The following is a 25,312-nucleotide window of genomic DNA, read 5'->3' on the forward strand; positions in this document are numbered from 1 at the left end:
ATATTGACGATGAATATAATAAAATCACACATGACTATGTTTTCATGTTTTATATCATGCTTCCTCCGCTCTTTTTTTTTTTTTTTTTTTTGAGGGGAAAGAGAACTGCATTAATCAAAGGGACAATGTGTCCATAAGTACATAAAGCATTACAATACTAGGGCAATGACGCTCCCAACATTGCTCAACACCAAACGGCACTACTCTAGCGAGGTTATGGGCAACCCTTACTCTTTTGGATTATTTTAATTTACTTCCAACACTTTTTTTTATCTTGGATATTCTTTCTCCCTATCTCTTTTTTCATCACACAAGTAACCTTTTTCTCTATTCTAATCTAAATTATTGTGTCTCTCCTCCTTGTTGCAAGTGAAATGGGAGTAGTGTATGTCAAAGTTTATAAAGTTTAATTTTTTTAAAAAAAGAAATTAAAAGTTAATTAAGATTCAACTTATTTTTACTTAACTTATTTTTTTTTGAACTTAACTAATTTTTGCTGAATTATATCTTATTCAACATATTTTTGTTGAACTTATTTGTACTGAACTTATTTTTGTTGAAACTTAAAGTAGAAATTTATCAAACCTAACTTATTTTTGCTGAACTTATTTTTACTAAATTTAATTTTGCTAAAACTAATACTAGCTTAACTTTTTTTTTTTAGTACATGAGTAGAGTTAGGACACCCTTCTCTCAAGGGAGTACCCTAACGAGTCAAGGATTACATATTTTTGAAGGTTAGGATCAGTGGACGGATCAATGTCAGCTGTGATAGCTGAACTAATGTGACCTTTTTTTGATAGAAGATCCGCTACTCGATTAGCTTCCCGGAAAATATGTTTAATGGTATAGAATCTGAAATGAGTAAGAAGTTGTCGTATGTCTTCAATGAGAGTCTGTATGCCCCAGGGGCAATCATATATATTGCCCTTGCAAAATTCTGATAACAACTTGGTTATCTCCTTCAATGTATAAGTCTTGAATTTGGTGGTGGATGGCTAGTAGAATGCCATTTCTTAATCCCCGTGCTTCCGCAACAAGAGCTGAGGTTTGACCAAAACGATAAGTTTGAGCAGCCACAATTTTCCAGTAGAATCTCTAATAATTGCTCCAGCAGCGGCCAAAGAGCCATTTACTGATCCATCAAAATTTAACTTATAATAACCAACTGGAGGTGGAAGTCATCTGACTGTAACTGTTTTATGATCCCTGTAAGAAGGAAGAGAAGAAATAGTAAAAGAAAAATCCATCATAGTTCTTGTTTTCCATTCCAAATATAGGTGCCAAGCTCTGTAATAAATTCGATTAGGATTAAGAGTACTATTTTCAAATACTAGTAAATTTCGTTCTTTCCAAATACTCCATAGATTATAACAAAATAATTGTAATGCTTTTGGGTATTGTCGTAGGTTTATAAGGCATTGAGAAAGATCTTGTGGCACTATATTTCGAATTTTTTGTCATATTAGCTGAGAATTCCAATATTGATAAATTGTAGGGCAATGGAAGAATACTAGCTTAACTTATTATTACTAAACTTAACTAATTTTTGCTAAACTTCGCTTATTTTTGCTGAACTTAGCTTATTTTTGGTGAACTTAGCTTATTTTTACCGACTGAGAAGAACAAAACATAACAGACGGACGAAAAAAAACAGCGCACAAAAGAAACATACAAATTGAAACTGGAGAACAAAACTCTTTCTCAGTTTCTCTGACTACGAGTTGAATTGAACATCAAAACAAAGGTTTATCATTCCTTTAACTAAAACCCTAATCTAATTTCTCTCTCCTGAAATCCGCCATGGATGAAGAATTACTGGAATTGCAGAAACAATTTGAATTCGCTCAACAAGTAAAATCAAGTATTCGATTATCTGATAGAAATGTCGTTGAATTGGTTCAAAAACTTCACGAACTTCAAATCATCGATTTTGATCTCCTCCACACAGTTTCAGGCAAAGAATACATCACTCCTGTATGAATTCTTCTCTTCTCTTTGAGATTTTTCCACTTTTAATCGATGATTCGTTCATTTTTGCTTACTTTTCACCTCAATTTGGACTTTAATCATCGAATTAGAGGTTTAGGGTTTCATTTCGAGTTCGTATTTTTGACTAGGGTTATCGATTAATAATTAATAATTCGTTTATCTTTTTTTACGATCATTTTGATTTAATTCAATTTGGTGAGTTTTTGTTGTGGTTTTTGGTTTCCAGTGATCCAAATTTTGATAACCTGAACTGGAAGTGCGGTATGATTTCTGTCGATTTGATTTTTTCATCAATGTTGCATGCATTTGATTTATTGATATGGTTAGTTTAGTTTTGATGATTGCTTCTGCATGAATGTATGTTCGATTGCATTTCTTTTGGTTATAGTTTGAAAAGTTGACCACGTATTTTCACTAACATATAAGAGAAAAATGTAGTCATGACTCATGCGAGATCTTGTTAAGGTTGTCAGTGTGCATTTCGAAATTATCTAGTTTTAAAAAAAAAATAATTTATTATATGTAATTAAAGATATAGTTGCTTGAATGTGCGTCTTCAAGACCTTGAAAAAGTCCAATGGAGCTTATATTATGGGATGGACGGAGTAGGTTTATAAGTTACCCCAATGTCTATAAGGTGGAGCTCACCTTAGGCGGTGTTAAAGAGAGGCTTCTCCAATTGAATCCTAATGATTCAATTTTACTTCACAATAAACAATAACCAAGTCATTATAATATAGTTCATTACTATTATAAAAGCTAGAGAATAGTGAATTTTTGGCTTCATTTTGAAAGGACGAAAAGTCTGAAACATCAAAGTTAATTACCTTTTAATTGAATTGCGCCTTACGTCTTAATTTGCAGTATAATTCTTCTGCTATTTCAGATTAGTTTGGGTATGTTGCTTAGAGTGTAGACTTTGTGAACCCTAGGCAAGATCCGTGGTTCCGTGTCTTAGTAGGTAGTAGTATAATTTTGATTCTGCACCTTCTGGGTGACATATCGAGTTTTGTATTCTCAATATATTTTCTATTTTGTTAGTGGACAAGATTTAATGAATTCATTTTACAACTCTTATGCAACAGGAACAACTACGCCTAGAGATATTAGCTGAAGTAAAGAGGCTAGGGCGTATTTCTGTAATTGATCTTGCAGACAGTATCGGTGTTGATTTATATCATGTCGAGAGACAAGCTCAAGCTGTAGTGTCTGATGATCCTGGGCTTATGTTAATTCAAGGTGAAATAATTTCAAATTCCTACTGGGATACTATTGCTGAAGAAATCAATGAGAGACTTCAAGTATGCAGTCAGATTGCCATGGCCGAGCTTGCTGCACAGTTACAAGTGGGTTCTGAGCTAATATCTTCAGTGTTGGAGTCACGACTTGGGACTTTGGTATGATGCTTTTTGAAAGATGACATCTCTGTTTTTATAATTTTTTGTTGATACCTTTAATTTTTGTTCGAAAATACTGAGAAATATATATTCATCTCTGGTGTGTAGATAAAAGGTAGACTTGAAGGTGGGCAACTTTATACCCCTGCCTATGTTGCACGTGTAAATGCAATGGTTCGCGGTGCTGCAAGGGGTATAACAGTTCCAATGAATTTGTCAGCCTTGTGGAGCTCTTTGCAGCAGTTATTACAGGGAATGGACGGGGCTACTGGTGTGGCAGTTGACAATTCATTTTTCCAGACATTGTTCAATGGGTTGGTGAAGGAGGTGGAAATCCTTGGGTCGCTTCGTGCTGGGGTGCATTGGACACCTGCTGTAGGGATCATTTTTTCATCGTACTTTTGATTTCTTATTTTAGTTTTTTTTTCTTTTATGATTCTTCCTGTTCAAATAAAAGTCGCACGTGGTTTTGTTTCGGCCTTTTTTGGTTTTTTCTGATGACGCCATTTCTATGATTAGAGTTGTCAAGTTGTTTTGTTTGGTTCCAGGTTTTCGCTTCTGCACAGAAGGAATTTGTGGATTCTTTTCTCTCACAGGTATGAATCATACCTAAGATGAATATGTGCCATAACCTTTTTGTGGTGTCTTAAGAACAGAACCTAGATTATAATTACATTATAACATCACTTTTGCTTTCATAAATGCATCTTCTTATGGCATTCTCTATGCAACGGTGTCAAAGAGTACTTTAGAGTTTCTCTACGACAAATGCCGATAATGTGGTTATAAGATGGATCCTTTTGACCATTCGGGTCGTGTTACCTAGAATACTGTACGTTTGGGTCCACAAGTTTGAGTGGGAATCTATTTTGTTACCTATTTTTGTCAAACTAGTCATCTAGTGTATATGCATACTATTTCCCATATATCAGTTTGCGCGTTCCAAATCATGGTTTATGGGGGACTGAATGGGGGATATGTGAATTAGGTAACACGATTCTGTCCACTGTCCAGTTACGATTAAGTGATAAAAAAGAATCACCTGGATCAAATTTTATTTTGTTGAAGAGTCATGACAAGTGATGAGTCCGTACAGGACATTGAGTTGAGATCTTTACATGTCACTTCCGACTAAAAGGCAGAGGTTTCTAGCATCTTTTCTTGTTATCCCCCAAAAAATAACAGTTTTATGCTTAAAGTTTAGGTAGAAGTCATATATCTTAGTAGCGGCTGTTCTGCTCACGGATTTACCTGAGCTGCTGCTCTTATATTGACCTAGAGCTTTTCTTAGGTTGGTAATCTGCTCAAGGAAAAGTCTGGTCACTTTGTCTGATCGAGTCCTTCTGAAGCAAACCTTGGTTAAGTGTAGTCATCCAGATGGATTCATTGCTGCTACTATATCTGTCCAGATGTATGATTTCAGAATAGACAAAGTGAATCATATTGAGAGTAAATGTTTTGAACGGCTGAATGAAGCTATATCAGCTTACACTTCTGTTGAAGTCTTATTTTCCCTTTATATTCTTTGGCAGAATGCCTTCATAAGCTATGACTCTCTTCACAAATTAGGAATACCTCAGCCCATACAGTACTTACAGGTAAACTGCTTCCCTTTTCCTGATCCATTTACTATCTCAAGTTTGTTTGCTCCCTTTTTGACCTAATCTCTTTTTCAAAAAATGCTCTCAATATAGTCCAGGTATCCTGAAGGTATACCTTTGTTTACCATGTTTATTCACCCCTCAATGATTGAGATGTTGGATGCGACCTTAGAGGATGCGATTGAACGTAATAGCTGGTGAGGGTTTATTGCTTTAGTATTTATCAGTTGGTGCCATATTAAGTTCTCTTGGATTGTTTTGTGTTTATTTCTGTTCTTTTAGCTGGCTGTCAATTGTAATTTATGCATGTTGTCATCAATAAATAAGGTATAATTTGTGCATACTGATGTTGAACTGTTTGACCTTTACTGTTTAGTTGTTCTAGTTTAAGTTCATCACCTTTTATTAAAGGTCTATCTCATTAACAAGAACCTCCTTTATTCCAACTGTATGATGATTTTGCTTCTTGAATGGTGATACCTCAATTTTGGACAACCACTAGAGGTACTATCTTAATTTTATGCAACCGACCCCGTCCTATTCGGATTAACGTATTGACATTGTTGCTGTGATGGTGATAATTTTACTGATCTTTTTAGCTCTATAGTTCTTTTACTTCTTTCAATTGATAAGTATCCTTAGCATGGAAGAATTTATCTGCCAATGTGCCATAATACTAACAAAAAGTTTCCTGTATTTATTATGATTGTGTCACTATGATGAAGATATAGCCAATACTGGTAGCATAAGCTCAGTGAAACACATGAAGCTCCCAAATGGCCATGCTGTTTAGTCATTTGTATTATTTGTTGTATGAAAATTTTAGAACATAGCTTGTCTGTTGGTATTCTCCCCCACCCACCTCTTTGTTATCTTGGGAAATCTTTTATCTTTGGTGGAATTTGGGTGGTTGCGGCACCATGTGTATAGCCTTGCCTATTTAAGTTGTATTTCCAGACTCCAACTTTGATTCTGCTCAGGCAATGGGCATCAGATGATTTTGACTTGACCAACTCAAAAAGTAATTTCGGCTTGAAGCAGTGAAGTGCCCACATTTTATTAGTAGTAGTATTGATCTTCCTGCTCCCGTGTGGCTTGCAGTCAGGACCTAACATCAGGCAATTATGTCTTCCTACTCAGCAGTGTTTGGATGGGATATAAAATTAATTTAGAGGAAATTTTGGTTTTACCGTTTTCGTCCTTTTGGTTTGTAATGGGGTGAAAGTAGATTTCTTATGTTGGAAGTAGTTTCCCCAAAGAAGGAAAATAGCTTGTAGAGAAGCGTTTAGCACATTTTCCTCCATATTCGTCATCTTTCTTTTCTTCTCCTGTCCTCCCCTCATCATCCTCTTTTCCTTTTCTTTTACTTATTTCATGAAGAATCAAACAAAGGATAATGAAGTCAAATATGATTTCCATCGAAAATATCTTTTTATATAGTGTATTCCTTTGAACCGATCACAGCCTCTACGGATCATTTTTATCTTTAGATCAGAGAACCATCATGGTTTCTTTAGCTAATAGAATCTACTGGTTTCATAATTTAATAATTTTATTAGGTTACCTAACTGACATAGATTTAAACTGGTGTTTGTTTATTTAATAGCGATTCCATTGAAATTATGTGTATATGACAGCCATTAGATATCACAGCCAGATGAGGGTCATTTCAGGAATCCAGGAGCAGCCTGAAACTGGTTCATTTTAAGTACTTCTGTAAAATGCTTGCTACAGGGTGCATTGCATATTGTTTATTTGAATTGGGACGTGGGAAGGGGCCTTGGGTTGTATAAGCATCTGAACAGGGGGCAAGTAGCTGTTTTGGGTACTACTTATTTGGAGGACTTTGTTTCCTGTTTTTAGTAACTGAGGTAGTTCCATTTTTGCCGGAAAGTCAACTGATGGTTGGGTCATTGTAACATTTTATTGCATGACAACTGTGTCGTATGCTTGTTTTAAGACTTCAATTACATTATGGACTTGTGGTTCCTTTGCAATGTCTTAAAAGAAAGTAGCATGTTATTTATCCTGTCTGTGTACTAGAGTAGATTTTAAGAAATACACCAGTAGAGATAATGATGTTTGTTCACGTTTAGTTTGCTATTTGTTTCCTTTTGTTTTTCCTGAGATCTGATCAATGAAGGGTTACAGGATTGATTCTCTTTCAGTGCTACCCTCTCTATGTGGCTCACAAGATGCATATAAGATTTTGTCCTTGTGCCCATCTGTGCAGTCAGCACTTAAGGTGACATCTCATGGTTCACATAATATTCTTCATTGGTCTTTATAAGTTTGCTTTTATTAATAGTTTGTCATTCTTGGTTTCAGTCCAATAGAGCGCTTATTGTGGGAGAATCCTATGTTCTTAGTGATGGCTTTATCAAGGTATGGGATGCAGATCTTTGAAAGTAAATCAAATTTTCAAATTTTAGCCTGATAGGATTTGAGATATTTGGTATGTCTGAGCCTCTGAGGTTTTGATTGAGTACTTTAGTCACAGACAGGTTCCTAGGATTATATCATTTACCACCTGTAACAATTAACAAGGTAAACACTTCCTAATTAAAGCTAATGCTTGCAAATTTATGTGTTATTGTCAAGGATGTATTTACTCGACTTGATAAGGAGATGGAAACGTCAATTTCTCTATCTTCTGCTGCCGGACTGATTGATGAGAAGCATCCAACCAAGGACAGCAAAGGTGGAAATAATTCAGGTAGGTTATCTGAGCTAAATGAAACCAGTACCGAGAGTGGAAATAGGCCAGGTACGGAAAGAGGTTCGAAGAAGAAGAAAGGAAAATCTGCAGGTAGTACTAGGAACTCTGCCCCTGAAAATGATCTAGATAATCAAGAGCCTGTTCCCTCGAAATCTAAGAAAAACCAGAAGAAAGGCAAGGACACTTCAACTTCACATGTGCCAGAATCAAAAAGATCAAAGGAGGATGGTCCTAGTGTTCCTTCAGAGGATTGGATAATTAATAATATATTGACTTTGGTTCCTGAGTTTGAAGAACAAGGTTTGTGACACAATTCTTTGTCCTTTTTGTAGATATCTTCTGTGATCTTGAATCGTCACGTAGTATTATTATACTGCAGGTGTGGATGATCTTGACACCATTCTTAAGCCCTTGGCAAACCATTTGAGACCTATGCTGGTCACTTCATGGAATGAAAGAAGAAAGGCGATGTTAGCAGAGAATTCAGATAGAATGAAACGCGTGCTTGATAACTTGCAAAAGAAGCTTGACGAGGTTTCTAGTCTTTTATATATTGCTGGAAGAGTCTCCAAAACAAGTTCCTTCGATCCTTGACTAGTTTAGTGGATGTCAGCCAATCTACTTTTTTATTTTGCGGGCGTGGAGGGAGATTCAGATGTTTTTAGCCGATAAATGGACATATTTTCTACCTTGGTCATTGTGCCTCATAAAATTAAAATTGAAGACGATAGTTCATTTGCCAGTTCTCCTCGGTGAACGCGCTTCAATTTTCATTTTTACCTTTATTTAAACCAATCTGTTAAATCTTGGAGCTATGAGCTTTCCTAGTTACGAGTTTGTCTTACATTCGCACTTTCTTTTCGAACTAACTTTTTGTTTCTTTTTCCAGTCTTATATGAACATAATGCTTTATGAAAAAGCATTGGACTTGTTTGAAGATGACCAAGCAACCTTCGTGAGTTTCTTTGTGTCTTATCCATTGGTCATTGCAAAATGCCATTTTGTTATTTCAATTCTTTTTTCCCTTTCTTTGTTTCAGGTTGTATTACACAGACATTTGCTTCGGACTATTGGTGCTTCAATAGCTGACATGCTTTTATTTAACTTGGTATTGTTTGATACCAAAGCTGTCATTTTTTTTTGTAATATCTTGATGCTTTACTTTTTTTCATGAGAAATTATGCCTTTCGGATTATAGGACGTCTACAACAAATTGAAGAACGGAATCGCAGTGGAGGAATCCCAGAGTGTAGAGCCTGTTGCTCTTAGTTCCGGCGAAAGGAATTCACTTGTATGTGGCTTTGATGATTTCAGTTTATGGTGGATTAATATTTGGGACATACTTCCTATGTTATGTTTTATTGCATCATATGAAATTTCACGCTTGCAATTCACCAGTTTGACCATCTATATCTCTAGTTTATTAGTAAAAAAGTTGTTGATATTTTTAGAATATACATTTAGATGAATCTATTAGTTACTACTTCCTCCATTCTATTTCTATTGCAACAATTGAATTTGCACACCTGTCAATACACAACTTTAATCACTAAAATCTTTAATTACTTTTTAGTAAAAAATATGAAAATTTGATATTTTGAAAATATATATCGAGACGAATCTAACAAGACCACATGACTATATTTTTCCTATGTAAAAATCGCCATAGATAATAAAAGGGTGGTAGGTGAATAGTGTAAAGATCCAATTGTTGGAGGAAGTACTCATTAATATTTACTTTCATATATTAGTCAAAAATTTGCGGTCAAAGCTACTAAATGAATAGTGTTAAACTCAAAACGATGCAATACGAAGGAAGTATTAAATAATAAGGTTTTGAGATTTAGCATTTGATTCAGCTTCTTGTTCTTACTCTAGGCAAAGAACTTGCATGGTGCTCTATCAGTCAAGGCTGTCGCTTTGGTGGAATCCTTGGAAGGAAAGGTTAGTTTGTTTTGTCTTTTGTTAATTAGTTTCTTGCTTCTTTTTCCCTTCTTTAAACACTTCCTATGGCAATCATTTTCTTCCTCATTTCATTTGGCTACTCTGCTCAATGTACACATTACATATTCTTTGTAATGAACATTTGCAATGTTAGAGTCCCGGAAAAAATCCATTCATTCAAAAGTTTTGTCCATCTACGCTTGCTGGTTTTCTACTTCCCACTGATGTGAGAATTGAAAATCTATGGGCACACTGATGGAATTTGGAGTTGGTTGCATCGGACTCCATTAAAAGGTTTTAATTCACACTAGAGAGTGAGAGACCCTTTGTCTCTTCCAGGTTAGCTAGAGAATTTCAATGAGAACTAGAGAAAAGGCTTCTTGGGTCCTGATTTTTTCCCCATATATCTTCTTTTGAAATTGAAGCTCAGAGTGATGTTTGGTACCTAAGGAGGACAGCAATGATAATACCAACTATTACCAAGGCTTTCCTCCACTTTCCCTCGAGCCTCAAGGTTTTCAATGACCTTCGGAAGAGACATAAATGCACGAGCCTACAGATGTACCAAGGCCATTTCGGCTCTGGTGTCTTGTGTTGAAGATATTAGTTTTGGGTGATCCTAGCCCGGGGGTTTCGGTGGGAGGCTTCTTTGAAGCAGGAGCGCATGCAGTTTGCGTGAAGGGTGTGCAAATACATACCCAAAACAACGCCAATTCTAAATCCAATGAGATGGCAATTGGAATTGGCTGCTCTGCGTGAGTCAAGAGTTTACCTCCGGTGGTTGTCCATGTAGATCTTTTGCTTTTATTCCCTTATGTCAAGTGCTGTATGCTCTCACATACCTAATTTTTTCATATCATTCTTAAATTTTATGTCCTTTCTAGTCATCTTATGTGTTTTCTTGCGTCATTTGAGATCTCCATAATCCAATTCTATACTACCCTTATTGCCTGTCTGCCACGTCATCTAGCCAACGTCTTACGTGTCTTCGTAACCGGTTCTCTCTTAGCTCATCCTCAATATCCATCACTCCAACCTTCTTCCGGATATCTCCATCTCGAATTGTATCTCTTGAGGTGGTACTTCACATCCACCTCAACATATGCATCTCTACTACTGATTTTTAATATGATGGAACTGTAGCTTACAGAAAGAATTGTGAAGCATGTAATTAGCCCCATGCTCAAATCTGTTGGGAGTTGTCTTGCACTCTCATTTGTCATTCTTTTCCTGTTCAGCATGGTCTTTGTCCACTCCATCTTTATGTTCATTGCCGACTCCTTATCAAGATGTTTTTCTATCTATTTTTTCATAACAAAATTAATTTTTTTTTGAAGTTCTTTTCCACATAAATCAAAGTCATTTCTAACAAAAAAAAAATCGACACCTAAAGGAGAATAAAAGATGTGGTTTTGAAGGAGATATATATACTCATTATTACAAATTTTGATTTTTTAATTTTGTATTGTGTATACACTGTTGTGAAATTTCTAGATGTGACTGCTTGGAAGCTTAAGAGAGAGGTTGCTCCTGTTCCTCTCTACAGCTTCCAGCAGTGTCTTGATGTGGAACCCTAGGTATGATTGGTGGCTTCAGCAAGTGCTGGATATCATGTTAGATAGTTGGTTTCAAGGTCAGTGGGTAATTTAGCCAAGAGGTTTCCTTCCCTAATTCGATCCCCAAGCTCTGTGTTTCAGCCTTAAAAGTTAGCCTCTCTATACGATGTCTTATGGTCAAGAAGATAACTGTTATGGACCTTGGGACACTTATTGAGAAGCAAGAGGTATTTGTTCATATTATTTCAGGATCTTTCATGCTGATGCTGCTAAATTTACCTATGCCCTTGTTAACTTCTGTGCTAGTCCTTGATTTTTTTTCTGTTGCTATGTGCTAGTCGGTATATATTTCCTGCTCAGTTTTTTTTTTTCCACTACCAAGTAATACTCTACATTTCTGTATCTTACAGAAAGTGGACACATTCATTACAGCATTGTCAACATTGGTGGAAGAAAGGTAAACATGAGCTTAGTTGATGCTTTGGGGCATTGAAGGTTTCTAGTGGTGTGCTGAATGCTGGGATATAATTTGTTTATTAACATGTTCATCCTTTGACATCATTTATAATTACTAACTTTTGAGATTTGTTTCTTAGTGGATTATTTTTGAAGAAGTTTGATAAAAAGTTGGAAAAGACACTGTTGCATTCATATCGCAAGGTATGTGTCTCCTGTCGTGATGTCATCTTTTATTTTTTCTATTCTGTCGCTCTTATCTATGGTGCCTTTCCTCCCCCGCTACTACCATTGTTTTTCCCAAGTAATCTGTGATGGAAATAAGTTTATTCTTGTTTCATATCAAGGTGCTGGGAAATCGATGACTAGATGGACAATATCATATATTAAAAGTTTGAATGCTTTCATTGCTCGACAGTGGGAGGAGAAAATTTTTGAAAATGCATTTTGTATCAGTAGTAATTTGTTGATTCTTACACACATACGCATCATATGTGCGGCAGTCTATTGGGCTTGCGTTATGTGCATAAAATTAGCAGTACATATGCCTTATACTCTTAAGGTTTTGAATGTCCATAAGACTTGGGGGTTAGGAGGCCTGGCAGACGTCGTAATCCACTAAACAAAGCGCAATTCTATAAGAAAGCTGAGACCTAAGTCCTAACACTATCATCCATGCACATTTAACATTGTCATTGTACTTTTTAGTTTTTCTGTAGTCTCTACTAATGGAGAACCCTTTCCTTTCGGCGTATTTGATGAAGTATTATGCAGAATACAATGGGTCATTTAATCTCTACATGCAAACCGTTCTTGTGAAACTCGCTTACCACCAGACCTCAAACAGGCGTCATTTTCCAGACTAGAACCCGAGGATACCAAGACTAACTACATAGCTGCGAATGCCAACTTGGTTGTAGCCTTACAGGCTCTTTTTGTCAAGTCTGTAGGTACTCTGTTAGACCCCCAGGCAACTCACTACTCCTTGATATCTATATTATCTATATGTAGAAGGCGGAGACTTGAAATACTGAAGATTTAGCTTAGTTAGGCATCCATCACATAGTCGTCAAGTCACTGACTTGCACTGTTTCACAAGCTTGGCTCCTAATGCTGAAGTGAGCTGAAGCTACTTAGTTGAGCCACTTCAAGGACCCCTTGATAATTTCTTTTTTCTGTTGTGGATGGTATTTGAAGTTGAAAGTATTTTGACAATTTTGCAATAAAGTTAATGAACCTCGTGTCAAAATCTTTTCTCGCGTACCTTTCTATAATGCATGGTGGTGAGTTTACATCCATTAGTTAAAATATAAAGGCACTACAGATATAAATAGTGTGGGGCTATAGGCTTTTAAGATAGAAAGGGCTTTTCTCGCTTGTTTAATAAAGTCAACTTTTGTGAGTGTAAGACACTGGGGCAACCCTAAGGTACTGCAGTGGGTTTAAACTTATGCACATTAAACTCGAGCTATTAGTATATGGTAGAGAGAACCTTATGGTATAAGTAAAACAATAGACAAGTTTGACGACCTGAATTTATTTCTGTGCAATGTGCATCCAGGATCTCACATCTCAGGTATCCATGGAAACTGATCCGGTTTCACTTCTACCAAAAGTCGTCTCTTTGCTTTATTTGAAGGTGAGTTGATACAATTACAGTCCTGTTTTTCTTTTTGTTTTCTTAAAGCATGGATATTCTACCCTTTTATAATGCTGTCCTGATAATTTTTTCCTTCCCGGAATCGTAGTTTCATAATAAAGCTCTCCAGGCTCCAGGAAGGGCTATGGCTATTGCTGTCTCGCGGTTGAAGGTAATGCATCTTTAGGCTGCATTCTTGTCATATTATGGAAATTAAAGGGCAAAGTTTTTAGTTCTGGAAATTCATTATGGATTTTGCATAATATTCCAGTATCTACTAAAATGTCTTGATGGGCTTTGCAAAGGTACCTGAGCTAATGCTTCTTGTATTTAATGAGTATCCTCTAAACTATGTTATATCCCTTTATATATGTGCGGATGAAATGAACAGTTTTGATTCTAAACTTATTCTGCTTGCTTCGATGTTATGAGGCAGTTCTTACTTTCTTTTGAATTTTTCTCTGTGATGATTTATTTTCTTTGAGATGGACATTTCAAGACGTTGACTCTCATACCTGTGGAAAAACCATAATGACTTGTTATCAAAATTTTAATTTCAGTACACCTTTGTCTTGAGAGATTTATGCAGAATGCATTCTTTGGTTATGGTGGCCTTATGCTATCCTGTATTTCTTGTATTTCAGGATAAGTTAGATGATTCAGCGTTCAAAACACTAATGGATTACCATTCTGCAACAGTGACACTTTTATCATTGATGTCAGCTTCTACAAATGATGTGAGTTATCTTAGATGCTCTGGCTTTGATTGCTGCTTCAGCGTTTAGATTCTACTTTGCCTTTGGCCTTGTAATGTTGTAATGATTTATAACTTCTGCTAATGATATGTATCCATTTGGCCTTGGCCACATGTTCTACTATTCTAGTAGCAACTGCAACATGAAGTTCTAGATGCATAGGCCGTTTTCTTTTCCATGAGAAAAGCACCTAGGTACCATTTTCTGAGAAAAAAAAATATCTGCCGTTCTATAGTGAAGGTGCTCCCATCTAAACAATGAACTCACCCTACTGATGATACTATGTTGTACCAGTTAACAGAATCCGCATAACCAGAGCTTCTGGTTTCTCCTTTTGATAATATCACTTACGTTCACTCTCTCTTATTCAATCAGGAAGATGACTGTGCATCAGACAGGATTACGGCCAAAAAGGAGCTTCTAGAGAGCCTAATGCCGACACTGAAAGGTTTAGTTGTAGGAACTTCCCCACCAAAGGATGCAAGCTGAACACTCTAGAGTGCATGGATATGCTGTGGACGTGAATCAGATTGAAACACAGGGATCATTGAATGTGAATAGCATAAGGGAACCCTAGAGGAAATTTACTACCTAGCTATCTGCCATTTTTTTGGTATAACACACTATAGGATTCTCAGAGCACTACAGTTCCTGGTGCATTTGGCAAATGACAGAATCATGTATTTCCCAATTCCCAAACGACACGAATGTAACTTTGATTAGCAGAATCAGTCTCTCCTTACTTCAAAGTGGAGCTTACAAATTACGGGAAAACTTCTGTTGCTTACTCATTTAATTTAAATGCTTATGAGAATCGGCTTTGTGCTATAGTGATGTTTAAAAATCAGCTTCTAATACAAACAAGTGTACTCTTCTGTTTGCTTTAATATCGTTATGCTTCATGCTGATCTATGACTGTGTTATTGGAGGATACTACTTGAAGGGTAAACCTCCGGTCCCCTATAATCTGTTTCTGATGCCAGGTTCTGTCTGTGTTTTCTGTTGCGTTGGTCGTAAGCGAGATAAAAAAGAAAGGAAACAGATGAAAAATAGAACAAGTATCAACAATTTTCTCCTCATATCCCTATGCCTTTATCATTGTCTCTTAGTTACTAAACTTTGTTAGTGTGATGTCCAATGTGCTCTATACTCACTTTTGGATGTTTAAAATTAACAAAATTAGCTTAATTACTTGTTATAAAGTGGAGGAAAATCATCACTTAGCTAAGCTAGTTCCTTTTGATACTGAATAAATATGGGAAAACCATATTCTTGTGGAGGTGGCGTCCTTGAATTAATACTAGATTTCTATTTTCCCCTCACAAAAAAAAAGTGGAGGAAAAAATAACTTTTGCACATCATTTCCCCATATTATGACGAAATGTTGAAACTTCTTAAACCGGTTCAATACTAGTAGTATGGAATGTGACGTACTGACATCCAACTAGTAAAGTGATTATCTCGTCTCCAACTCCTTTTGACTCCTCAAAAAATGGCAAATTAGATCCTACACCGAGGTGTAGGATGAGCAATCTACACCTTACCCATGTGGCTGACTTTTGGCAGTATTTTTGAAAGTGGGCTAGCTCTTTCTCTCTCATCACGTGAAACAATTTTTTTAATGTACAAATGCATATGGTTTGGTGTACAATAATCTACGAGTGTACATTTGGGGATTTTCAGTGATCAAAGCAATGACCATCAATGTACATTGTGATTTTATTGAATTTCGGTATGAAATTGTAATTGTACATATTGAATTTCATTAGTGAACAAACATCAAATACACCAGTGTACAAAGAATGAAAATTACTCACTTGACATATTTCAGTATGGGACTGTAATTGTACATATTGAACTTCATTACTGAACAAACATCAACACACCCAGTGTGCAAAGATTGCAAATTATTCACTTGCATGACATCAACTTCATGAATTGGGTTTACTTTCAGCTGGGGGGTTGTCATTGTACATTTTGATTTTATTAATGAACAACCACGAAGCCAAGGATGTACAAGAAGGTTGAGTGTGGAAAAGAGAGAAGTGGTGAATTTCGGTATGAGACTGTAATTGTAGATATTGAATTTCATTAGTGAACAAACATCAACACACCCAGTGTACAAAGATTGCAAATTACTCACTTGACATCAGCTTCAGGAATTGGGTTACTTTCAGCTGGGGGCTGTCATTGTACATTTTGATTTTGTTAATGAACAAGTGAACAACCACGAAGCCAAGAATGTACAAGGAGGTTGAGTGTGGAAAAGAGAGAAGTGGTGAATAGTATATGGGGGAACATCAAATCAGTTATTAAATAGTGAACAGTAACTGTCAAATCAGTTACTTTTTGTATTTTTGACATGTACACTGGATGTAATGAGAATGTACATTAGCTATCAAATCAATTACTTTTTTGCATGTTGAATGGTGTGTTTCATCCTTATTGCCTTGCGTTTTGGAGCTGGTGTAGGATGTTCATCCTACACCTTGGTCCATGATCTACTAATTGTCAAAAAATAGACAAATAAAGGTGTGTACATGATTTTTATCTATTCCCTCTGTTATGTTTTAAATGAAATATTAGATGAAATAACACTGTTCATTGATCAATTTTGACTCCAATTTATCCCCATTATATAAGTAAAAACACAGTCAAGTGGGATATTGTTAGATTCGTCTCGGTGCATACTATTAAATTATAACTTTTTTATATTTTTTTATATGTGTGCATAACTAAAGATATTATGATTAAAGAAGCGCATTGGATTGCGTGAAAAAGCAAATGTTTCGGGTAAAGTACAACAATTACTTTGGGAACACAACCATATATATGTGACTATTTTATTATGAGGACGTCATGGGTGGTGATAGCTATTGGCATTCTACTTGTTGGTCTAATATCTCATATGTCAATAATGTCATTGACATGGTCAATTTCTAGCAATGTGTAAGAAGATTTAGATAAAGTATGGGCCATATTTATGGTTATTGACTTTTTGCTGTGTTTTACACTACTATGCTTAAGATTATAAATCAAAACCAAATAAAGGAGGTGGTTTTTCGTTTTGTTTTTTTGTTACTTGTATTTAATTTTTTCAATTTTAAGAAAATTATTTGCCTATGTCAAATGTCTAAATCAGCAGCATGTGCCACATACCTCTGCCGTCTTGCGTGATTGAGTTCCTAACTTCTAATAAATTTGATCAATTTAATCATTTATGCCTCCAAAATTAGACATTGACATTTTTTTATTCAATGAAAATTGAGATTTTAGAAAAGGACTTGGAAATTATTTCTCTTAGCCGTCCCGCGTAAAACTTCACAACGTCAACTGTTAACAACATGCTCTTTTAACGGTTCTTCACACCATTTTTTATGCTCTTTAGGATTGTCGTCCTTACTTGCTTAGTTGCTTTGTTTAACTTTCAGTAAAAAGAATTTGCTTTCTTCCAAGTTTTACATAGCTGCTAATAGGAGAAGGAAAAAAAAAATGTGTTGGTGGTCATGGATATCGTTGAAAGTCGACCTGGTCAGGTTCAGGGTCAGTGGGGGTCGAAAACGGGTCGATTCATAAGAGGATCGCCTCAAGGGTCGTAGCGGGTCGGACCAAATGGATAGTGGGCCGATAGCGAGTCAGGCCAAATGGGTAGTGGGCCGATAGCGGGTTGATAATGCACGGGCCGATGAATGAGCAAGAAAAACAAGGAACAAAGAGAGTCAAAAGTGAGTTTAAATGAATGTGAATCTGAATATGTAATTGTTTTACAAAACCTAATTTATTTTTCAAAATTATTGTGTTTTTTTATTAGCCCTATAATAGTCTTGTCCAATAATGACCCTATCCAATAAAGCCCTATTCAATAATGACCCTATACAATAAAGCTTTGTCCAATAAAAGTCCTGTAAATTTAACCCTGACCCTTTAGTCATTGGACTAACATGTCCAATAACCAGATCTAGTTGAAGCGTTGAGGTTTGGGTAGTTTAGAACGGTTTTAGGATGGGTCCTTTGGAGTTTGCTTTGATTTCGTGTCAAATTGGGTTCAATTGGGAATAGGGGATGTTCATGTCTACACTATTCAAATCGGATTGAAACCTTTATAAAATCAGGCAGCGATCGGGCCTATAGTATTCGGGTCGGATGAAGTCAGTGTAATTGAAGTTAAAAGTTGAAATATTTTTAAGAAATTTATAATAAATTTTCTTTAAAAAGGTAAAACTAAAAATCTTATTTACTAAAATAATGAGTTAAATTTAAATAAAAAGAACACTTGAATTAATGAAAAATCAATGCTAAATTTTTTTATTACTTTTGACTTTTGGGCGAGTGTCATTAAGCTTCAAACCAATTCTTAGGGCCTGTTCTCTTCGGCATAAAACAGCTGAACTGAACTGAACTGAACTGAACTGAATTGAATTGAACTGAACTGAACTGAATTGAATTGGACTGAACTGAACTGAACTGAACTGAAATGAATAGTGATATGTGAGAGTAAAAGTATTGTCAAGAGCTGAACTGAACTGAACTGGTCTGAACTGAATTGAACTGAACTGAATTGAACTGAACTGAAAATAAGTTGGGGAGAACATGCCCTTAGTGGCTCATTTTCTTACCAAGTCAATCTTGAGTCGGGTAGATTTTGAAGAGGGTTTATTTTGAATCAAACTAACTTTAGTCTGGTCTGGGTTGATTTAGGTTATTTAGTTCAATTTGAATAATTATTCTCTGTGCCTTGGCAAATTTAATGAACATTGAGGGTGAGAGTTATTGATGGCAACACAATCTATTGGATCATTTGGATGATATGAAGACTACAAGACAATAAAATCCACCAAAAATATGGTCAAACTAAATAATTTGTATAAATTTGATTTATTGTAAAGTTTTAACATGTCGTTTAAATTTGTATCCAATTCTCGAGTGTAATTTAAATCCTCTCACATTCTTCATTCATACATAGGATGTGATAATGTAAAGGGGCGTACTATGCTTTATGTATGCACGGATGTGTGATGAATGAACTCGGTTTGAAAACACATATTTAGAAAACCATATATAGTGAAGGGAGATAAAATTATAAAGTAACACATGTTCTTGTAGTAGGAGAGGTATGAAAGTAATCAATTATCAAATTCATTGTGCTTACTGTTTAACATAAAATCTATAAATGAGAAAAAATTCAATGGTAACAAGAAGTGAGGAAATATGTCAATAAAACAAGTAAAAAACGGAGTAAATATAAGTTTGAATTCTCGCATGAGACAATCATATAGTAAGATCGTCTCATTATTTAGTTTAAATATTATTTACAATGAAAATCCTTCTAATAATGACTTAGAACCAAATTCTCTCACAATAGTGAAAAGAGAGTCTTGTATGCTAAGGCCAACTTTAATCTTCTATCCCAACTAAGGGCATGTTCTTTCCAGCCTATTTCAGTTCAGTTCAATTTAATTCAGTTGCAATTAAATTCAGTTATGTTGGGTTCATTTGCGATCAGTTCGGTTCAGTTCAGCTCCAATTATCATTTTCATTAATTATAATTTAATTCATTTCACTTCTTCTCAGTTGCAATCCGTTCAATTTAATTCAGTTCAGTTGTTTCTTCTCGAATAGAACACGTCCAGATAATGTAAAACGGTCTTCTTATGAAGCACTAAAGTTGATCGAGGCTTACCCAAGACAAGCACGTGGTAGACGCACAATATGGGCTGTCTGTCGTCTCCAAACTATTTCTCCAATGTTTGACTTTCACCCACCACTCACCACCTCTACTAAATCCAAGAAATAAAAACTTGAAAACAGTGAAAATAAATTCATGCATTCTTACAGTAAAAAGTTTAACATTATTATCCCTTCTAAAGTTACCATTCACCACATACATGATACATACATCCATATCTCACTCACAAATTGACCTAATTATCTCCAATTTGTAGGTGTCCTTTTTTCATTCCATCAAACTTTGCAATTTGCATCAAAGAAAATTCCTTTTTCTTGCGCATTAGCTGTATTTTACTCAAAATTATAGACACCCTGTTACCTACTTCCACCAGCTAATTAGCTTTTGTCCTATTTTTCCCATGTTTCTCTGTTATTTGAGTTTACTTTGATTTATAATTAATTTCTAGTACTACTTATTATTACTAATATTATTATTATTTTTGGGCTATTTTCATTCAAATCTGTGACTAATAATAATTTCTATATTGGGTTGTCATCAACTATTGGCAGTTCTATGTTTGCGCGTTTGTGGGCTGATTTCTGTTGATTTTCTTCAACTTGTATTGTATTTTTTTCTGGGTGTTGAAAAAAAAGGGTTCTTCTAAAGCTTCTTCAAGTTTTTGGAGCTTCAATGATCTAAAAGGTACAATCTTTTTACTCCTCTTTTTAGATTTAATGTAGTAAATTATTGTTTTGAGTTTGCTGCAACTTGGTTTCTGCAATTTGATTCATATATAAATCATTTGTCTGAAGAATTTTTTATTTGATTTACTGATGAATTGACAAATTTCTGAATCTGGGTTGAATTTCTACCCAATTATGATATAATTCTTGTTTTAGCGTAAATTCAGCTGTATAATCTTGGAGATTTAGATTCATTTCACAAGTCTGACAGTATTAATTTTCTGATTTAGATCTAAGAGTTATATACTTGAACACAAATTTGGTTTAAATGTTGAGATTGTTTTATGCTGTTGTTGTTGCTGTTAAAGAAGATAGGTTTTCAATTTGCAGGAAAATTGACATTCTGAGTTCTGAGTTCTGAGTTGTAAGTTATAAAAAATGGGATATAGAGACAGTATATTCAAGTGGGTTCTTTTACTGTCTCTAGCTTCACTTTCAAATGAGGTTTATGCTGATACTTTTCTAATTGACTGTGGATCACCAAGTAATACCACAGTTGGTCGTCGTGTATTTATGGCTGATAACTATGCCTCAAGATATCTTACTACGCCTCTGAACACTCTGGGAAATACTTCTTCTGCTGGTAGCAATTTGCGGTTGTATCAGACGGCGAGAATTTTCAATGCAACAGCAGGATACAGATTTCCTATAACCGAAACAGGAAGATACTTTATTCGTCTTTATTTCTCCCCGTTTACTTATAGAGGTTATAATTTGAGCAGAGCTAGTTTCACAGTTTCTGCACAGCAGTTTGTGCTTGTTAGTGATTTTACGCCTCCAGGATCTCCTACCATGAAAGAGTACTCTGTTAATGTGACTTCAAATGATCTCAATATCATTATACAACCTGCCTTGAATTCTGTGGGTTTCTTGAATGCATTGGAAGTGGTCTTAGTTCCTAATGCACTGATCCAAGATGATGCTCTCTTAATGAATCCAGCTGAAAGCTACAGAGGCCTTCTAACTGTGGCTTTCGAAACTGTTTTTCGGGTGAATATGGGCGGGTCAACTGTCGACTACAATAATGACACTCTTTGGCGAACTTGGATTCCTGATGAACGTTTCTTGGAACATAGAAATTTTGCTGTGGATGAGCAGAACATTGCGGCTGTTCAGTATGCTAGAAGTGGTTTGGCTACAAGAGATGATGCCCCACCTGCTGTTTATGGTACTTGTAGAAGACTTAACACTCGGGATGATCCCAGTGCGAATTTCAATGTGACGTGGGTTTTTGATATAAATCCGGGGTTCCAGTATCTTGTTCGGTTTCATTACTGTGATATAGTGAGTGCAGCTTTGAATGAACTGTATTTCAATGTGTTTGTAGATTCATGGTTAATTTCTCGTACCTTGGACCTAAGTAGTATAACGAATGGGGCTCTGGCTACTCCTGTTTATCTTGATTTTGTCACACCGATAACTACTCGCGATACACTCCGTGTAAGCATTGGCCCAGCTACAGCGAATGGGAACCCACCTGATGCTATTTTGAATGGGCTGGAGATTATGAAGATGGACAATTCCAACACCCTAGATGGGAATGTGGGTCTCCCTTCCTTGCAGTCGGGTTCCAAGAATGAGGTAGGGGTGATAGTGGGGGCTACCGTTGGGGGAGTTTGTCTCCTTGTTTTGGCTGTCATACTCTTTATCTTTTGTAGAAGAAGAAGCAAGAAGCTGGGTCAAGGCCATTCGAAGACCTGGATTCCGCTCTCCCTCACTGGAGGGACTTCCCACACAATGGGAAGCAAGTACTCAAACGGTACTGTTACTAGTATAGCTTCAAACTTAGGCTATCGTATTCCTTTTGCTGCCATTCAAGAGGCCACTAACAATTTTGATGAAAGTTGGGTGATTGGAATTGGTGGTTTTGGGAAGGTCTACAAAGGTACCTTAGGTGATGGCACCAAGGTTGCTGTAAAACGGGGCAATCCTCGATCTCAGCAAGGACTTAACGAGTTCTTAACAGAAATTGAATTACTCTCGCAATTTCGCCACCGCCATCTGGTCTCTTTGATTGGGTATTGTGATGAAAAGAGCGAGATGATCTTGATCTACGAGTACATGGAGAATGGAACCCTTAAAGGGCATCTCTATGGTGCTGGAAACCCTTGTTTGAATTGGAAGCAAAGACTCGAGATATGCATCGGGTCAGCCCGGGGTCTTCATTACCTCCATACGGGTTATGCAAAAGCGGTTATTCATCGGGATGTCAAATCTGCAAATATTTTACTTGATGAGAACTTCATGGCTAAAGTTGCTGACTTTGGGCTCTCGAAGACCGGACCCGAGCTTGATCAGACTCATGTTAGTACAGCAGTGAAGGGAAGCTTCGGGTATCTTGATCCCGAATATTTCAGGAGACAACAGCTTACCGAGAAATCAGATGTATACTCATTTGGAGTTGTGTTGTTTGAAGTTCTTTGTGCAAGGCCCGTCATTGATCCAACTTTACCAAGAGAAATGGTTAACTTAGCTGAATGGGCTTTGAAATGGCAGAAGAAAGGGCAGTTGGACCAAATTGTAGACTCTTCACTTCAAGGAAACTTAAAGCCGGAGTCTCTTAGGAAGTTTGGTGAAACCGCTGAAAAATGTTTGGCTGATTATGGTGTCGATAGACCTTCAATGGGAGACGTGTTGTGGAATCTGGAGTACGCACTACAACTTCAAGAGGCTACAATCCCAGATGATCCTGAAGAACACAGCACAAATGCAATCGGCGACATTTCTCCACAAGTAAACAATTTCAACCCAAATGATGCTAGTGTTTCTACTATGCAATATGAAGAAACAACAAATGTTGATGATCTTTCTGGTGTATCTATGAGTAGAGTGTTCTCTCAACTAGTGAAGTCTGAGGGCCGATGAGGCGATTATTTGATTGAGAAATTTGACAACATATTAATGTACTATAATGTTTTCTTGTATGTCTTTCTGCATCATTTGTTTGTTGTCTTCACTCTATGAGATTGGTTCATATACTAGGAGCAGCAAGAGGGTGTTTTTCTTTTCTTTTTTCTGATCAAAGTTTGGCAACTTGCATGTTGCGGCATTTTGTATTGTTGTTGTAAGAGCATTTTAACTTGTACATCACCTAGCAATTCTTGTAGACCCTTGGGCCTTGGCCATTGCGATTTCAGATCTTGAAATACTTACTTTTATTGCTGCGTTCTTTTCATTCATTTATTTTTGAGAGAGAATGCGTTTTTTTCTTCGTGTTATTTGTTCAAATTAGATTTGTGATCATTGTTATACACGTGATAATATCTTGTTCTAGAAATGATATTTCTCTTTGTTGAAGAAATTATCTCTCTTCGCTGGAGTACGACATTTGAAATATGCATAATATTTTAACTAAATGTGCATAGTATATTTGAAAAGCAAAAATCCATTTCGCTAAAGCGGTCGAACCTTGAGAGTTGAGAGAGAATTAATGTCGCTCTAAGTGAGTGTGGAGTTTGCTGGGAAGCGCATCGGCTTTTGAGCATTTTCTCGCAAGGGAAATTCCATCAGAGAAATTGTGGCGAAAGGGATGAGAAGGACCGAAATGGAGATAGGATTGAAGGAAAGAGATTGAAAAGAAGTGGGTCGACGAAGTCGATGTTTTGAGGTGATATTGAAGTTTCTTTCATGACGGAAATGGAGCTTTTCATTTTAAAACAAGTGTAAAATTTTAAAACGAGTGTAAAACTCACGCACTCTTGCTCCCTCCTCTATTTTAGTGCTTCTTTCTCTACTTTTCTACTTCTCTCTTACTCATTCATTACCCAAAAAACCCCAGCATTCAATAACTCTATTGATTCATCATAATCTTGAAATCATTCAAAGGTCATCAAATTCATTGATCAATAGAGCTCAAGTCAAAACTTAATAATGGTGACAATAACACTTGAAAGTCATTCACATTAATTTTCAAGTTTGAATTCTCTCTTATTTTCTCTATATTATTCATTCATTGAGCTTGTGAATTGCTTATTTAGCTTGTCATTGGGAAAAATGTCATTTTTTTTAGAATTGTTGATTGGTAATTTTTGTTTTACTATATATGATTGAAAACTATTTATCTTTCGATTATTTAGGCTTAATTTCTTAATACTACCCCACATTTCATTTTTGAGGCAAAAAACAAAAAATTGGTTCTGTAAATTATTGGAAAAAAAGACGAATGATAATGTTGAAGTTTAACTTTTAAATGCTTCAGTATCTATTTGTTGTGCTTTTTTTTTTCCTTTTGCAATTTCTAACATGTTAGGATTTCAATTAGAAATGATATGCATGTGTTAGTGTGATATATTTTGCTCATTTTAAACGATGATTTCTTACAACAAGCTAACAAGTAAAATGAGTAAACAACCTAAAATGAACAAAAATTTCGTAAAATGAGCAAAAAAAACAAAATTGAACCGAAATCTATACTCGGATTCCGATAAGTTGGGCCAAAATTTCATTCTTGGTCCATAACAAATGTCCCGAAGTTCTTATTTTGGTGGAATAAAATACTCATTTCCATGGACCTGATTCTCCATATATATTTCAATCTCAATAAAGTCTTAAACATTTTTTTTAATAACTAAATTATCATTTTTAGCACTGCAAAACTGTTAATGAGTTATTTCAAAGTTAGTACCGCGTGTTTTAGTTTATATGTGCATTGAAAATTTGAATTTTTTGTATTTTTGAGTACTTCCCAATTTAATCCCACTAGAATGGGTTTGATAAAGGTCGATTGTAAAGGCGTAACATTCACGATTAATGATAATGAGCACGACATCGCTGCGGAACTTTTTTTGCCGAGTTATGCACTGACTAATTTTACGTTGGCCAATAATTTTGAAGGAAAAATGA

General features: G+C 35.8%; 2 protein-coding genes across 3 annotated transcripts; both read left to right on the forward strand.

Annotated features, from left to right (window-relative positions):
- Positions 1 to 1,614: 1,614 nt before the first annotated feature.
- LOC104900189 (E3 UFM1-protein ligase 1 homolog) lies at positions 1,615 to 14,946 on the forward strand. Of its 2 annotated transcripts, XM_010687556.4 has the most exons (21): positions 1,836 to 1,977; positions 2,219 to 2,253; positions 3,078 to 3,389; positions 3,498 to 3,764; positions 3,938 to 3,985; positions 4,922 to 4,987; positions 5,084 to 5,187; positions 7,142 to 7,235; positions 7,319 to 7,375; positions 7,592 to 8,009; positions 8,089 to 8,243; positions 8,599 to 8,664; positions 8,749 to 8,817; positions 8,908 to 9,000; positions 9,588 to 9,653; positions 11,620 to 11,666; positions 11,806 to 11,869; positions 13,227 to 13,304; positions 13,414 to 13,476; positions 13,949 to 14,041; positions 14,435 to 14,946. In XM_010687556.4, the coding sequence occupies exons 3-21, from the start codon at positions 3,219 to 3,221 to the stop codon at positions 14,546 to 14,548; spliced, it is 2,133 nt and encodes a 710-aa protein (XP_010685858.2). In that variant the 5' UTR covers positions 1,836 to 1,977; positions 2,219 to 2,253; positions 3,078 to 3,218; the 3' UTR covers positions 14,549 to 14,946. The 2 variants fall into 2 exon arrangements, with proteins under 2 accessions (XP_010685857.2, XP_010685858.2); XM_010687555.4 differs by lacking the exon at positions 2,219 to 2,253 and having other exon boundaries at positions 1,615 to 1,977.
- Positions 14,947 to 19,946: 5,000 nt separating this feature from the next.
- Positions 19,947 to 23,628, forward strand: LOC104900190 (receptor-like protein kinase HERK 1). Its single transcript, XM_010687557.4, has 2 exons — positions 19,947 to 20,429; positions 20,801 to 23,628. The coding sequence occupies exon 2, from the start codon at positions 20,849 to 20,851 to the stop codon at positions 23,333 to 23,335; it is 2,487 nt and encodes an 828-aa protein (XP_010685859.1). The 5' UTR covers positions 19,947 to 20,429; positions 20,801 to 20,848; the 3' UTR covers positions 23,336 to 23,628.
- The last annotated feature ends 1,684 nt before the right edge of the window (positions 23,629 to 25,312 follow it).

Source organism: Beta vulgaris, chromosome 7 (assembly GCF_026745355.1).
Source record: "Beta vulgaris subsp. vulgaris cultivar EL10 chromosome 7, EL10.2, whole genome shotgun sequence".
NCBI classification, from domain to species: Eukaryota; Viridiplantae; Streptophyta; class Magnoliopsida; order Caryophyllales; family Amaranthaceae; genus Beta; species Beta vulgaris.

Bases quoted from the DNA above. Each gene is read 5' to 3' on its own strand.
- LOC104900189 (XM_010687555.4), top strand. From the start codon at position 1,804: ATGGATGAAGAATTACTGGAATTGCAGAAACAATTTGAATTCGCTCAA. The intron at 3,986-4,921 runs GTATGAATCATA...ATTCTTTGGCAG, and splicing joins TGGATTCTTTTCTCTCACAG to AATGCCTTCATAAGCTATGA. The intron at 11,667-11,805 runs GTAAACATGAGC...TTTGTTTCTTAG, and splicing joins TCAACATTGGTGGAAGAAAG to TGGATTATTTTTGAAGAAGT.
- LOC104900190 (XM_010687557.4), top strand. From the start codon at position 20,849: ATGGGATATAGAGACAGTATATTCAAGTGGGTTCTTTTACTGTCTCTA.